At 43.8% G+C, this 17,505-nt stretch overlaps 1 protein-coding gene across 3 annotated transcripts in view; it reads left to right on the forward strand.

Moving 5' to 3' along the window:
• fam110c (family with sequence similarity 110 member C) overlaps positions 1-16,651 on the forward strand; it is a 119,936-nt gene extending 103,285 nt beyond the window's left edge. For all 3 annotated transcript variants that reach the window (XM_059982006.1, XM_059982004.1, XM_059982005.1), the window contains exon 2: positions 1,466-16,651. In XM_059982006.1, coding sequence (XP_059837989.1) covers positions 1,730-3,205 — 1,476 coding nt within the window. In that variant the 5' untranslated portion in view covers positions 1,466-1,729 and the 3' untranslated portion in view covers positions 3,206-16,651. The remainder of the gene's footprint in view (positions 1-1,465) is intronic.
• The last annotated feature ends 854 nt before the right edge of the window (positions 16,652-17,505 follow it).

Consider the following 17,505-nt stretch of genomic DNA (forward strand, 5'->3'; position numbering starts at 1 on the left):
TGCAATTCAAATGTGACTTTGGAATTTACATAAAACGTAATCAAAAGGCTTCCATATGAAATGGACATGAACAGGAAATGCAGTGTAAATTTTGTCCTTGTGGACAAGGCAGCAGGTGGCACCCGGAAGTTACCACACTTCAAACTGACTTAGGGCATTTACCATCACAAAGGGCATTTAATAGAGCTGCTGCTGCCTCACTGATCCAGACTATCTGTGTACAGCCTCAATATTCACCCTGTGCTGTCCCGGTGCTGTGTTTTTGCTACTTCAGTTTCTTTCCATATAACAAAATATACAAGTTTTATTGAAATACTAATTGGTCTTTGTTGATTCTCATGTTTATGATTAGTTTAATAAGTGACTAGGTTACCAGTCATTCATTAACCAAATCATAAATATGTGTAAAGTTGGCCAAATATCTCTCGCTGATTTGTTATTTTGTTGTTTTCAAACTACACATCAGTCATAAAACATTGGAAATCAACATGAGAATATTTTTGAGAGTACTACTCCAATTTTACCTTATGCAAGTCAAACCAAAGACATTAAATTAGTCTTGAGGATAGCTGCTGCTGACCTGACATCTTCTCTAAACATTTATCTTTGCAAGCAAACTAATGGCAGGCAAATCAACCATTCGGGATGCTCCAGCTAGGTCCCTATCTCAGAGAAAATGTTCTCTATGTACACAAGGAAAGCCATGAATTCAATGTAGATAAGCAACAATGATGATACTCACTCCTAATGTATGTTCACACACTTACTTTCCAGCATAGTTTCCTGGCAGTCTTTCTAACTTCGTTGACATTTTACCACCTACAATCTGGGGTCAATCAAATTCTTGCTACTACGTTATACGGTATTAACTTACAAATCATCCTAACATCATGAGAAGACATAATTTGATTTATTGATCCAAGTCAAATGTAATTGCCAAATTTTCCCGTGTTTTCATTGTGTTCATTCCCAGCAAAAGAAAGATTTATACTAATTATTTTAGCTCATCTGAACTTTATCAAATAAAAACTGATATATATCCCGGGCATGGAATGTCGTGCTAGCAATAGCTAAAAAGGAAATTCCTTTATACTCTATTTTACCATAATTGCAGAGCTCTTCATATTAACTAGATTAACACCGATGACAGAATGATTTTATAACAAACATCAGAATAACTGATGTGTGTCTCGTTTGCAAACTGTCTTCGTTGGTTTACGGAAACAATGAGCTTTGCGTACTTACTATTAACTTGCGGTTGCTTTCTCTTGGGTTTGGTTAGAAGTGAAAGAGGAGAGGTGAGAAAGCTGGCTGACAGAAAATATTCTATATAAACATTAATTGGGGTTTGTACTTGTTTGAGGCTATGTACGTGAAAGCCAATCCCATCTCTGTTGTGTTATACATAGCTTGCTTTCTCCCGTATGATGTCATAGAGTGCTGATGTGATGTGTTTCATTTCCAGGAGAGACGCCCGGCGGCAAGGGTGAATCGGCTGAAAGTGACACTCTATTAGCAAAGTCGAGAACTGATAACAGCAACTACAGCTCTACGTGACAGCGTCGAGCACAAGACTCCGGACTGGGAATCGTGGCTGGAAAGTTGCCAGCAACAGGCAGGAAAACAAACAAAACAAAAATATAAGGTCGCAAGAGGTGGAGAGGTGAATGTTCTGGAGAAGGTGCGCTTGCCAGACTTCGTGAACGTGACGGCTGTGGACCAGGGTGGGATGCCGAGCGAGATCTCGGCCCCTGCAGGTATGCAGTCGGCATTGAGCCCCTCTCTGCCCCTTAGGCTTCTGACCAAGGGTCCCAGCTACCTGCGGAGTCAGATGGAGGGGGACAGGCGGGATCGGCCGAGCGCCGTGGAGAGACTGGCGGCCGACAAAGCCAAGTACGTGAAGAGCCCGGCGGCGAGGGGACGCAAGTTGGAGCCCAGTGGCTTAGGCAGTTTTTCCTCTGAGGAAGACAGCAGTAGCGGCGCCAGCAGCAACAGGGAGAACCACCTGGAATCCGGCAGCCACCAGCAGACCAGACCGCGGGAGCTCCAACCGAGCATCGTGCGGCGCTCGGGGTTCAAGAGGCAGCTGAGGCCCGACTCGCTCGTCATCTACCGGCAGAAGTGTGAGTTTGTTCGGGGAGCTCCGACCACCAGTAGCAATCGGAGCTCCAAGAGCAACCGTAGCTTGGTCAGGAGACTCCTGCCGGGCTCCGGTGGCGGGGGCGACACCCTGCTGCAGTCGGAGGCAGGAACAACCTTAGAAGAAAGATTGGCAGATGGTACAGAGGTGGCGGCATCTCAGGGAGCAGCAACCAACAAACCAGCGGCACCCCAGGGAGCAGCAGCCAACACGCCGGCGGCACCCCAGGGAGCAGCAGCCAACACGCCGGCGGCATCCCGGGGAGCAGCAGCCAACACGCCGGCGGCACCCCGGGGAGCAGCAGCCAACACGCCGGCGGCACCCCGGGGAGCAGCAGCCAACACGCCGGCGGCACCCCAGGGAGCAGCAGCCAACACGCCGGCGGCACCCCAGGGAGCAGCAGCCAACACGCCGGCGGCATCCCGGGGAGCAGCAGCCAACACGCCGGCGGCACCCCGGGGAGCAGCAGCCAACACGCCGGCGGCACCCCGGGGAGCAGCAGCCAACACGCCGGCGGCACCCCGGGGAGCAGCAGCCAACACGCCGGCGGCACCCCGGGGAGCAGCAGCCAACACGCCGGCGGCACCCCAGGGAGCAGCAGCCAACACGTCGGCGGCACCCCAGGGAGCAGCAGCCAACACGTCGGCGGCACCCCAGGGAGACACCGGCCGCACCAAAGAACCACTGAAACGGCGGGGAGGAGGAACGGGGCTGCGGCGCTCGCATTCCGACCTGAGCTACCGCTACTCGCGAGCCTGCTCGGGCTTGGACAGCTTCTTCGAGCACTGCGGACTGGAGCCCGAGGTGATGGAGGACCTGGTCAGGGAGAAGTTCGCCGCCACCTCCGACAGCCTCGCCCTCAAGTTCCGGAGCGTGAGCAGCCCGGACTCGGAGAGCGAGCTATCGCGGCACAGCAGCGGTGGCAGCGAACGACTCCAGGTGCAGAAAAAGCCTCCTCCCTCTGCCCTTTCGGTCATCGAGCGTAACGCCAGGGTCATTCAGTGGCTGTACGGTTGTAAGAGAGCCCAGGAGTCCAAAGGCAAGCCTACAGCTGTCCTGGTGTAAAGCAGGAGCACGGATTGATTCCTTCTTTAAATTCGGCTGCTTTCCGTTTCTTTCCGGACGCGGGCTTTCCAGCATAGACCGCCTATGCATTCCCAAATTAGAAAGGAGTGAGTGCAAGGAAAAGTCGCTCTTTACATACTACAGCGACTGAGAGCAGAAGAACGGGAGACGATGTGCATCGAGAAAAGGGATGACAATCGGACATGGGGTTGGTGTTTCTGCCCCCTTCGCTTCCCCGCCCACCATCGAAAATGCAGTGACTACTTTTTGATAAATACTCTTATTTAAATTAACTATTTTATGGAACTAAGGGGGAAGTTGAGTCTTGCAATTAACTTGACGAGTTTGTCAGATTTCAATTTTCACTGTCTTCATTAAACGAGCTGGCAAAAAACCACTGTTTGCAAATACCACAGCGATATAATTCGCAGGGCCTCATCTGTCTGGACTGGTCCGAAAAGACTCTTGCCAAGTAAAATATTTTGTAATTTCACTTCAGTACAATGTTAAAGTTTCAAATATTCATTCCAAGATGTTACCTGCCACCTAGAATGAAATTTGTAATTTTTAAATATAGATATAATTTTATTTTCTGTGTTCGTTGCAGGATCTGTAAAATATTCATTTATAGGATATTCTGTCCTACAAACATTTCTGTTTGGATAATTGCAGTTTTTTTTAAAGTACTTTAAATGGCAGAGGATTAATATCTTGAAACATACAAAGTACACTTAGTGGCCAGTTTATTAGGTACCTTCTGCTGCTGGAGTCCATCCACTTCAAAGTTCCAAGTATTGTGCATTCAGAGATGCTCTAGTGTACACCACTATTGTAATGTGTGGTTATTTGAGTTACTGTGCTCTGTCAACTCTCCCGCAATTCTCCTCTAATGTCTCTCATTAACAAGGCATTGAATCCACAGAAATGCCACTCATTGGATATTTTTTGTTTATCGCACCATTCTCTGTAAACTCCAGAGACTGTTGCGCATGAAAGTCCAAGGAGATCAGCATTTTCTGAGGGACTAAACCACCCCACCTGGTACCAACAATCGGGATCCGAATCAGGTTTATTATCAGAGGCATGTGACGGAAAATCCCCAGTCAAAGTCAGTTAGTTTCCCATTCTCTTATTTGCTCTGAACAACTGAACCTCTTGACCATGTCAGCATGCCTTTATGTATTGAGTTGCTGCCACATGAGTGACTGATTAGATATTTGCATTAACAAGTGGGTGTGTCTAATAAAGTGGCCACTGTGTGTGTATCACAATGGTATCGCCTCACATCCATGATGGACAGTGATTTGGAATGATAATTTCCATCCATCAGCCACAGTCACAGAAGCTAGTAGGTTTGTGCATCGAAAATACGTTGCAGCAATTTAAAGATATCAGATGGATTTTAAACTATTTTAAAAATTTCTAAACGGGCGCCATAGTAGCATAGAAGTTAGCACAGCACTATTACAGCGAGAATGTCAGAGTTCAACTCCAGCACCCACTGTAAGCAAGTTGGTACATTTCTTCCTGTCTGCATGTGGGTTTCCTCTGGGTAATGCAGTTTCCTCCCATAGTCCAACAATGTACCAGTTTGCAGGTTAATTTATTTTTCTTCTGTGTGCCTTATGATGCATCATGCAGCAACTTTGCCGTTCTTCAGCATTTGTCCTTTTTATGAGGCTGAGTTGCTAGCTGGACACTCAATCCCGCATGCAAGGAGCTAGTTGGATTTGAACTTGGAACCATTGGCCACGAAATTTGGTACGGATGCCAGTGCACTGCTGACAGGCAGTAGGTTACAGGCAGACAGACAGACATACTTTACTGATCCTGAGCAAATTATCCCATGTTTAGGCTGGGGTTAAATCGGAGTGGTGCAGCTTGAAGGGCCCATTCCACACTAATAAATAAAAAAAAAGTAACTGTAAAGCAGGGCTGGGGATGGGAACACAGAACTGAAACCTATAGGGTTGCTGCATTTCTGGCACCTCTGAAGTTACTTGGAAAGCTTTTAATTTTAAATTGCTGTTGTAGGATTGTACTGATGGGTGTCCTATGGAAGTTTTGAACTTGAGATGTTCGAATAGTTTAAACTTGATCTCAAATGCTGTTCCAGGCAGCTACTTAAATGGAAACGGCTCCTCCAGAAAAAGTTGTGTTTATACTGAGCAGTAGGGTTGGCAAGCCATTATTTACTCATCTATACTAGGTTCATCTGAGAGGAATTTTGACAGTCGTCTAGTATTACATGGGTTTGAGTCACAAATTGGAATACATCATTTTTTATAACTGTCAGAAGGTTGGCATTAAAATTATTGATTCGTGTTAGTTTATTACAATGTTCTTTGACAGCAGCCACTAGTCTTTTATTAATTCTGCTGTATTCAAAGCAATCAAATATAATCATTCAGGTAACAGAACTATTAGCTACAAGTTCAAGACAGGTATCCTTTAAAGCAGGGGTTCCCAACCATTTTTATGCCATGGACTAATGCCATTTAGCAAGAGGGCTGTGGATCCTAGGTTGGGAACCCCTTCTTTAAAGAAATTTATTATAAATTTGCAGTCCCAGATTGACCTTGCTGCATCTTTGGTGTGAAAGCCCATTGAAATAATTTGCTATTAATGCATAAGGAGAGAGCATCACTGATTCCCTGGACTGCCACATCGGGGGCTTTGGAGTTTTTAGCATTTAAGTGTATGAGAGCTTCACAGCAATGCAGTTAAGCAGAATGGGAGAACTGTGTCTGCCTTTAACTGTCTATAATCAATATAAGAATGCTTTCCACTGTCTATAGAAATGATGATGTCAACCATTATATTTATATTTTGATCGCACAAGGTCTGATATATCTTCTTAGACATGAAAATCAAAAATCCGAGGAAACTGGAAATCTGAAATGCAAGCAGAAAAGATGCAAAATACTCAAGTCAGGTTGCATACTATATGTGGGAAGAGAAACGGAGTTCCGGTCAGAGACCCTACGTGCCTTGTTCTGGTGACAGGCCCCTGAATGGAAATGTTAACTCCTCCCATAGATGCAGCTGGACCTGTGGAATTCCACCAGCATTTTCTGTTTGTGTCTTCTTGCATCTTTGTCTCTGCTATAGTAGCAGCTAATCAATTTCATGGTTTTTGAACAGAATTCAATTTTTTAAATCTGCTTTGTATCATCAGGTGCTAAGTAAAACTGGTCACAGAACCATACTAAACTGTCATTACTCTTTGAGTCAGTATAAGGGAAATATGTATGTGACAAAAGGAACCAGAGGACTATCTGGCTTCTGTTCAGAAGGGAAATTTAATGTGAGCAGATAAAGCTCCTAGGACAGCGAGAAAGTTTTCTGAGAAGGCCTTTGTGCATAGGATTAAGGAAATCCCCAATGATTTTTTTTCACACATGTGAAGAACAGGAGTATGTCCAGAGTGAGGGTATGACCAATTATGGATAGTACAGGAGACAGATGAGGTAGGGGAGGTCATTAATGAATACTTTGCTTCAGTATTCACCAGTAAGCAGGACCTTGACATTTATAACTACAAGCTGATATGCTGGAACATGTTGATGTTTAGAAAGAAGATGCTCTGGAGTTTTTGAAAATCATTATGATAAGTAAGTTCCTGGGGCTGGACAGAATATAGACAAAGTTCATACGGGAGATGAAGAAAGAGATTGCTGTGCCTGTGGTGATAATCTTTGTGAACTCACTGACCATGGGAGTAGTGCGAGATAATTGGAAAGTGGCACATTTTATTCCTTTGTTCAGAAAGAGAATAGAGATAACCTTCAGAATTATAGACCAATGAGCCTTACTTCAGTGGTGGGCAAATTTTTGGAGAAAATACTTAGACAGGATTTCCAAGTATTTTGTGATGCATAGTATGTTTAGGGGTAGTCAACGTGGTTTTTATGAGAGGCAAGTCATTCCTCATGAGCCTGAATGAATTCTTTATGGATGTGCCAATGCACATTGATGAAGGTAGAGCAGTGGATGTGGTGTATATGGATTTTGTAAGAAGTCTGATATGGTAGGATCATTCAGAAAGTCTGGAGGCATGGGATCCAGGGAAACATGGCTGTATGGATTCAGAATTGTCCTGTCCACAGAAGGTAGAATAGAAAGTGTATTCTGCCTGGAGGTTGTTAACCAGTGGTGTGTTTTGAGACTGCTGCTCTTTGTGTTTTTTATTAATGGCTTGGATGAGCAAGTGCTTGAAGTAGGGAGTAAGGGAGCAACATTTTGCAGGGTGGGAACAATTTGAAAACGGTAAATCCAGTCGGGAGTGAGTCATTGTTTGAAGTAGTGAGTGGGAGGGTAATATTGGGCAGGGCTGGAGCCAGGCGTGAGTCATTGTTTGAAGTAGCAAGTGAGGGAGCAACAGGGCGGGAGCTATTTAAAAACAGCCAATGAAAAGAAAGGAAGTGTAAACAGAGTGGCCATTGAGGGAGTGATCACGCTTTGGCTCAGGATATGGCAAGAACAGGAGTAGGCTAAAGGTACTGAGTCTTTTGGAGTCATTTAGATTATTGTAAAACTTGAACTTGAGAAGTTACACCCAAAGATATACAGAGCATTAGCAGGATGGTACCTAAGACGATCTTCCTGATGACTGCATCTGCAGAAAGTGCATCCAGCTTCAGCTCCTGACGGACAAGGTCAAGGTCAGGGAGCTAGACCTGAATGTACTCAGGATCATACAGGAAGATGAAAACATCATTGATGAGACTTGTACTGAGGTGGTCACAAGCAGAGTGCAGGCTTCAGATCATAGATGGATGATCACCCAGAGAGATAACAGGAATAAGAAATCAATGCAGGGTCCCCCTGTGGCATTTCCCCTCAGCAAAGTGTATACCCCTTTAAATACTGCTGGGGGTGGAGGTGACCTATTAGGGCACAGCAGCAGCAGCCAGGCCAATGGCATTGTGGCTGGCTATGAGGCTCAGCAGGGAAGGGTAAAGTCAGGTCGTATGAAAGCAAAAGGAGATTCGATAATCAGGGCGATGGACAGGAGATTCTGTGGCCAGGAAAAAGACTTCAGAACGTTGTGTTGCCTCACAGATGCTAGGTTCAAGGATTCCTGGAGAATATTCTCGAGGGAGGATGAGTGTCCTGTGGTTGTGGTGCATGTTAGCACCAATGACATAGGTAGAAAAGCAATAAAGGTCCAGTGCAGTATGTATAAGGAGTTAGGGAAGAGGCCAAAGGGCAGGACTGACAAGGTCGTAGTTACTGGATTACTCCAATGCCATGTGCTGGTCAGTGCAGGAATAAACTGATAGTATAGATAAATGAGTCCAGCTTGGTGGCACAATAATATCAGCTCCAGACTCCGGAGCGAAGGTTCCCGAGTTCGAATCCAAGTCAGGTTGAGCGTCGAGCTAGTAACTCAGCCTCGTAAAAACAAGATTAGCTTGTTACAGAGCCACCTTCATGACAGTGCCCCGATAACTCCGCTGCCAAGTTGAGGGCTATTTTTCTGCTTCACAGATAAATGAGTGGCTGAGGATCTGGTAAAAGGGGCAGGGTTTCAGATTTCTGGAGCATTGGGATCCCATGTAGGGAAGGTATGAACTGTACAACTGAACTGGAGGGGACCAACATCCTTGCAGGAGGATTTAACTGAATTTGATCTGAAGTGACAAGGCTGAGCACGTGGCAGTTGATATTTAAGTAGATGCGGTGTGCAGTGAGATGCTGAGGAAGGACAGGCAGATGATAGGGCAAAATTGCAGTTAGTGGGATGAGCTGAAGTATAACATGGGGGCAAAATCAAAAGGGATGAATGTAGGACTAAAGGTGCTAAATTTGAATGCATGCAGGGTGATGATCTTGCAGCGCATTTAAAAATTGGCAGGTTTGACATTATGGGAACCACTGAGACATGGCTGAAATGAAGCTTAACATCCAAGGGTACATCTTGTACTGAAAGGACTGTCAGGTGGATCGAGGAGGGGGGGTTTCTTTCTCAGAGTGTGATATAGGAGCGGAAGGTGAAGAATCCTTGTGAGAGTAAAGAAACTGCAAAGGTAAAAAGACACTAATCGGAGTTATTCAGACCTTGAACAGCAGACAGGATGTGGGATATAAGCTACAATGGGAGTTAGAAAAGGCTAGTAAAAATGGTAATGTTATGATTGTCATGGCAGATTTCAATATGCAGGTAGATTGGGAAAATTAGGTTGGTACTGGACCCCAAGTGAGGGAATTTGTAGAATGCATACAAGATGGCATTTTAGAGAAAACTGTAGTTGAGCCCGCTAGGGGAAAGGCATTTCTGAATTGGGTGTCATGTAATGACCCAGATTTCATTAGCGAACTTAAAATAAAAGAAGCCTTAGGAGGCAGTGATCATAATATGATAGAATTCACCTTGCAGTTTGAGGGAGATGATCAGTATTACAGTGGAGTAGAAGGAATTGCAGAGGCTTGCTAGAGGAGCTGGACAAAGTTAATTAGAAGAGGACGCTAGTAGGGATGATGGCAGAACAGCAATGGCTGGAGTTTCTGGGGGCAATTCGGAAGGTGCAGGAGAGATATTGTCCATCCCAAAGATGAAGAAGTATTCTAAGGGGACGATGAGGCAACCATGGCTGACAAGGGAAATCAAGGACAGCATAAAAGGAAAAGAGAAGGCATGCAATAAAACTAAAATTAATGGGAAGTGAGTGGATTCTGCTCATTTAAAAACTAGCAGAAGGCAACTAAAAAGTCATAAAGAGAGAAAAGATTAAATATGGAAGTGAGCTAACCAATAATATAAAAGAAGACACCAAAAGTTTTTCAGATATATCAAAAGTAATAATGCCAGAAATTTGAGAGTGTCAAGGGACTGAAATAAGCATAGTTACTATTACTGAGGAAGGTGATTGGGAAGCTGAAAGTTCTGAAGGTAGATAAGTTGAGCAGATGGACCACACCACACGGTACTGAAAGAGGTACAGTAGCTGAAGAAATTGTGGAGGCATTAAAAATTGCCTTTAAAGAATCTGGAGGACTGAAAAATTGCAGATGTCACTCTACTCTTTAAGAAGAGATGGAGGCAGAAGAAAGGAACTTGGTGGTCAGTTAGCCTGGCACTGGTGGTTAGGAAGATGTTGTAGTCTATTATTAAAGATGCTGCTTCAGGGTACTTTGAAGAGCATGATAAAGTTGGCCAAAGTCAGTCAGCAAGGTTTCCTTAATGAGAAATCTTGCCTGACAAATCTATGGAAATTAATTGAGGAAATAATAGGCAGGATAGGCAAAGAGGAGTCAGAGGTTGTTGATTATTTGGATTTTCGGAAGGACTTTGACCAGATAGATAGACCCTTTATTGATCCCAAAGGAAATTACAGTGTCACAGTAGCATTGCAAGTGGACAAGTATACAAATATTAGAAGAGAAGTAAGAAAAAGTTTTTAAAAAGTTACCGCAAACAGTCTAAGAGGAGGGGTACAACACTTCCCCAGCTATAAGTTGACTTGTGGCTGAGGATAAGAGTGACCTCATATAGTGCTCTTTGGAGCACCACAGTTGTCTTAATCTATTACTAAAAGTGTTCCTCTTTTCAGCTAAGGTGGCATGCAGAGGATGAGAAACATTGTCCAGAATTGCCAAGATTTTCTGAAGGGTCCTTTGTTCTACCACAGCCTTGAGTGTCTCCAGTTTGACTCCTAAAACTGAGCCAGCCTTTCTAATCAGGTTATTGAGCCTGTTGGCGTCACCCGTGTTGATGCCATTGTCCCAGCACACCACTACATAAAAGATTGCACTGGCAATTACAGATTGACAGAACCTGAAAAGGAGAGGCCTGTGTACTCCAAAGGAGCTCAGTCTCCTCAGGAAGTAGAGGCAACTCTGGCCCTTCTTGTACACAGCCTCTTTGTTGGTGGTCTTTTCAAGTCTTTCATCCATGTGTACCCCCAGATACTGCACATGAGACTGCTTTACAAGATAAATACCTGTGGTATTACAGGAAAGGTACTAGCATGGCTGACTGGCATGAGGAAAATAATAGGAATAAAGGGGCTTTTTCTGGTTGGCTGTCAGTGACTTATGTTCTTCTGCAGGGGTCAGTAACGGGATATCTTCTTTACAGGTTATATCCCGAAGATTTGGGTGGTCGAATTCTTGGCTTTGTGGCAAAGTTTGCAGATGATACAAAGATAGGTGGAGGGTCAGGTAATGTTGAGGAAGCACATACTGCAGAAGTATTTGAACAGATTAAAATGAGCAAATAAGTGGCAGATGGAATATAGTGCCATGAAGTGTATGTTCATGCACTTTGTTAGAAGGAATACAATTGTAGACTATTTTCTAACTGGAGAGAAAATTCAAAACTCAGAGATGCAAAGGGACTTGGGACTCCTTGTGCAGGTTTCCCTAAAGGCTAACCTGCAGGTTGAATCGATAATAAAGCCAAGTGCAATGTTAGCTTTCGTTTTGAGAAGACTAGAATATAAGATAAGGTTGTAATGCTGAAACTTTATAAGCAATTGATCAGACCACATTTGGAGTACTATGAGCAGATTTGGGCACATATCTAAGAAAAGTTTTGTCAGCATTGGAATGGGTCCAGAGGAGGTCCATGAGAATTATTCTGGGAATAAAATGGTTAAGGTATGAGGAGCTTGGTTACTCTGGGCCTGGAATCATTGGAGTTAAGAAGAATGAGGGAGAATTTCATTGAAACTGATCAAATATTGAAAGGCCTGGATGGAGTGGATATGGAGAGGATGTTTCCTATAGAGCGTGAGTCAAGGACCAGAGGGCACAACCTCATAATGGAATGACTTCCAATTAGAACAGAGATGAGGGGGGAATTTCTTTAGCTAGAGGGTAGTGAATCTGTAGAATTCACTGCCACAGGTGGCAGGCCAAGTATTTAAGGTGGAGGTTAATAGAGGTGGAGGTGTCAAATGTTACGGGTAGAAGGCACGAGAATGAAATTGAGAGAAGGTCCACAGAAGGTTTATGTGAATAACTCTGGGAATTAACTGTTAATATATGAGGAGCATTTTATGGCTGTGCATTTGTGCTCCATGGACGGAGGATCTTACTGAAACCCATCATATATGGAAAGGACTAGATAGAGTGGATGTGTAGAGGATGCTTCCTGTAGTGGGTGAGTCTAGGACCAGAGGGCACAGCCTCAGAAAAGAGGGACTTCCATTTGGAACAGAGATGAAGAGGAATTTCTTTAATCTGAGGGTGTTTATTATCACGATCGGTGTGGAGGCCAAGTTATTGAGTATATTTAAAGTGAAAGCTGAGAGTTCCTTTATTAATCAGACTGTTAAAGGTTTAATGGAGAAGGCAGGAGAATGAGGTTGAGATGGATAATAAATCCGCCATTGTGGAATGGTGGAGCAGACTGGATAGGCCTAATTCTGCTCCTCTGTCTTATGGAAAAATGGATTAGTAGGCTTGCAGACAAACAAATGTTGGTGGAGTTGTGGATAGTGTGGAGGGTTGTTGTAGATTACAATGGGACATTGACAGGATACAAAGCTGGGCTGCGAAGTGGCAGGTGGAGTTTATCGTGTTGTTTAGAAGGCGTAGGATGTTTTGGCATTCATTAGTTGGGGGATTGAGCTCAAGAGCTGTGAAATAATGCTGCAGCTCTATAAAATCTTGGTTACACCACACTTGGAACATTGGGTTCAGTTCTGGTCACCTCATTGCAGGAAGGAATTGGAAGCTTTAGAGAGGGTGCATAGGAGATTTACTAGGATGCTGCCTGGGCAAAAAGGCATTTAGGTTGAGTGAGCTAGAGCTTTTCTCTTTGGAACAACGGAGGATAACAGTTTAGTTGATAGAGACGTTCAAGAAGATCAGAGGAATAAATAGTGATTGCCAGATAATTTTTCCCAGGGCAGAAGTGGTTAATACAAATGTGTATATTTTTAAGTTGATTGGTGGAAAGTGTAGGGGACATGTCAGAAGTAGGTTCTTTACACAGAGATTGGTGGGTGCATGGAATACCTTGCTAGGGGTAGTAGAGACAAATAAGAGTTGGGGCATTTAGGAAACTCTTAGATAGGCACATGGTTATGTAAGAGTGAAGGATTAGATTATTTTAGAGTAGGCGGAGCACCATGAGCTAAAGAGTTTGCACTGTGCTGTCATTTTTCTATGTTTTACAGATGTGTGTGAACAAAACATTACAGCATAGTACAGGCCATTTGACCCTCTATGTTTATTGAGCCAGTATAGCTCCAGCTCTCTCAACCTATCAGTGTAAGTCATGCTGACTAATCCAAGCAGCATCCTCATAAATCTCCTCTGTACTCAATATAAAGCTTTTATATCCTTCCTACATTGAGGCAAGCAGAACTGAACATAATATTCCAAGTGTGGTCAAATCAGGATTTATAGAATTACAGAATGACTGACTAATGAAGACCAACACATCATGTGACTTCTTTAAAACTCAATTAGCTTGCATGGCAACTATTAGGGATCTATGGATGTGGACTCCACTCCTTAGACCAGCTCTGCTTCCTGTTAATGTCCCGTTGTAACCTATGGCAACCTACTACACTATCCACAACTCCACCAACCTTACAGTATCTTGGCAAATATTATCTATCACCTAACTAAAATATTGAATAAGTAAAAAATTATATAGCCCCGCCAGTCAATGGTACAGCAATCTCTTCCCTCCCTGCCTGCCTGCCTGTAGTAACCTATGGTTATATCCCATTCGGTCCCAGGAACTTACCTGGCTTAATATTTATCCGTTTCCAGCATATGTTCTTTTTTTAACATGTCACATGTTAGTCTATTTTGTGTTGTCCTTGCAAATGTCAAGATCACTTTTACTTTGAATACTAAAGAAAAACACTCATTAAGAACCTCCCATTACACTTGGCTCCAGGGATGTTTTCTTTTCTATCCCTGATTGGTTCTACTCTCACTCTAGTCATCTTCCTGTTCATCTCGTACATGTCAAGCACCTTGGTATTTTCTTAATCCTATTCAATATGGCCTTTTCATGCCCCCTTCTGGCTCTCTTGTCCATTCTTCAGACACTTCCTGGATATGGATACCTGTCTAACATTTGCTTCGTAAACCCCAAGTAAGCTTCCTTCTTCCCCTTGACTAGATGTTCCATATTTCTTGTCATCCTTTCCCTGCTTCAATGAGACAAGCCTATCCAGGACCTCATGTAAGTGTTCCCTTATCTGTTCCCAGTTTACACTCCCAAATTCCTGCCTAATACTATCATAATTCCCCCTCCCTCAATTAAATAATTGTCCCCATTCCTCTCCAAGGCTATGGTAAATGTTAGGAAATTGAGGTCACTTACTCTGAAATACTCACCCACTGAGAGATCTGATACCTCACCTGGTTCATTACCCAGTACTAGACCCAGTATGGCTTCCTCTTTAGTTGGCCTGTTTATATTTTGTGTCAATAATTCTTCCTAGACACATCAAACAAATTCTGCCCCAACTTCACCTTTGCACTAAAGAGATGCCAATCAGTGTCTGGGAAGTTAAATCATTGCCACCCCAGCATAATGGTTCGTGCAATGCTTTTACAGCTTGGTGCAGTGAAGTTTGGACATCCTCATTTTGAATATTCTTCCCCATGAATGTGTGGGTTTCCTCTGGGTGCTACAGTTTCCTTCCAAGTTCCAAAGGTGTACCAGTTAGTAGGCTAATTGGTTACTGTTCTCTGATCAGGCTAGGGTTAAATAGCTGGGCTGCTGAGCAGTACAACTCATTGGGTTGAAAGGGTCTGTTTCACACTATATCTCTAAATACACCCATGACACCAACTCTGTTATTTTGGCATCTTTCCAACACTGCCCCTTGATCTGTTCCTCAGTGTTTCCATTACCATAGCAAGTCCTATCGAATACCTCTAATAGAGTCATTGCCAACTTTCTGTTTCTGACTTCCAACTACACTGAAGCAGTAGACAATTCCTCAATGACAACTTCCCTTTCTGCAGCTGGTACTATCCCTGATTAACAATCCCAGTCTCCCACCGATTTTATCTCCCTCCCTATGCCCTTTGAAATGTCTAAACCCCAGAACATCCAGCATGCATTCATGCCCTTATGACAGCTAGGTCTCTGTAATGGTCACAAATTCATAGTCCCGTGTATTGACTCTTGATCTAAGTTCATCATCCTTGTTCCTGATATTTCTTACATCAAAATACACATTTCAACAGACCCCACTGACTGCATATTTTCCTCATTGCTACCCATCCTTCCTTATGGTCTCTATTAGACCTTATAGTTTTATATTTCTACTTAGCTCCCTTTATTCTCTTTTCAAGACCTCATCCCTTTTCATACCTAACTATAACCTATGAGAGGATCTCTTTTTTTCCTCACTCATACAAGATTTCCATTTCTTATATCTGTTGTTCCTTATCTGGTGATATCTATTATGAACCCACAGACTCTCACAGCTCCCTGGACTATACCTCATCCTACCCTTTAACTTGTAAAAATGCCACCCCTTCTCTCAGTTCCTCTGTCTCTGCTGCATCTGCTCGCAGGATGATGCTTTTCATTCTAGGATGAAGACGATGTCCTCCTTTTTCAATAGAAGGGGCTTCCCTTCCTCCAGCATCAATGCTGTCCTCAACTGCATCTCTTCTTTGTCACTCACGTCTGCTCTTACCTCAGCCTCCCATGACCCTACCAGAGATAGGGTTTCTCTTATCCTCACCTACCACTCCACCAGCCTCCGTGTCCAGCACATAATTTTCCAAAACTTCCGCCACCTCCAATGGGATCCCCCCACCAAGCACATCTTTCCATCTCCCCCACCCCAACTTTCTGCTTTCCTCAAGGATCGCTCCCTATGTGACTCCCTTGTCCATTTGTCCCTCCCCACTGATCTCCCTCCCGATACCTATCCTTGTTCAAGTGCTACACCTTCCCCTACACCTCCTCCCTCACTATCATTCAGGGCCCTACACACCCTTCCAGGTGAGGTCTGTGAGTCTGGTGGGGTCATATACTGTTGGGTGCCCCCAGTGTGGCCTACTGTATATTGGTGAGACCCGATGAAGATTGGGAAACCTATGCTCCATCCACCTGAAAAAGCAGGATCTCCCAGTGACCACCCATTTTAATTCCCATTCCAATATGTCCATCCATGGCCACCTCTTATGTTGCGATGAGGCTACACTTGGGTTGGAGAAACAACACCTAATATTCTGTCTGGGTAGCCTCCAACCTGATGGCAGGAACACCGATTTCTCAAATTTCCAGTAATGCCCCCACCTCCCTTCACCAGTTCCCATCCCCTTTTCCCTCTCTCACCTCATCTCCTTGCCCGACATTGCCTCTCTTTGGTGCGACTCCCCCTTCCCCTTTCCTTTCTTCAATGGCCCTCTATCTCTTTCACCAATCAACGTCCTGGGTCTTTACTTCCTCCTTCTCCCTCCAAGTTTCACCTATCACCTTGTGTTTCTCTCCCCACTGCCCCCACCTTTTAAATCTACTTCTTAGCATTTTTTCTGCAGTCTTGCCAAAGGGTTTCATCCCAAAACATCCACTGTACTCTTTTCCTAGATACTACCTGGCCTGCTGAGTTCCTCCAGCATTTTGTGTGTGTTACAATCTATTGAATCTTCTCACCTCTAAGTCTTTGAACATATTAATAAGCCTCATTTTGTTGTACTCTCAATCTTTCTGTTCGATACTTTCTAAACAGAACAGTATGAAATTATGACGGATTATGTCTAAAAGAGAGAAAGTCATCAGTTTATAAGTTCGAACTTAGGAAAAAAACACCTTTGTAGTATTCTAACATAATTTTTTAAAGAAGTACTTACAGATTGCCACCCTAATCTAAAGCTACACTAAAAGTTAGCAATCAATCTTCATGTTTTGAGCTGCAAAATTGTCTCATTGCTTTTGAACTCAGTCACCTGACTAACGAAGGCCAACACACCATATGTCTTCTTAACCGCCCTATTAACTCTTGAATGGACTTCTATTATGATAAAGATGAACTCTTAACCCCATATTGTACCTCTTCATGGTCCCTGCACCTTATGGTATACCTGCCCTGCACTTTCTCTGTAACTGTACCTCTTTCACTACTGTATCTTTTGCATTATGTTATTGCTTTTACACCGTATAACCTCAATGTACTTATGTTTTCAAGTCCCAAACACGAGAAAATCGGCAGATGCTGTAAATCCAGAGTAATATGCAGAAAATGCTGGGGGAGCTCAGCAGACCAGGCAGCATACATGGAAAAGAGTAAACAGTGAAGGTCGTTGCTGAAGGGTCTCTTTCCTCTGCAATTCTCACTCCTCTCTCCAGGGCACTGGAGCCT

Source organism: Hypanus sabinus, chromosome 10, assembly GCF_030144855.1.
Source record: "Hypanus sabinus isolate sHypSab1 chromosome 10, sHypSab1.hap1, whole genome shotgun sequence".
Taxonomy (NCBI): Eukaryota; Metazoa; Chordata; class Chondrichthyes; order Myliobatiformes; family Dasyatidae; genus Hypanus; species Hypanus sabinus.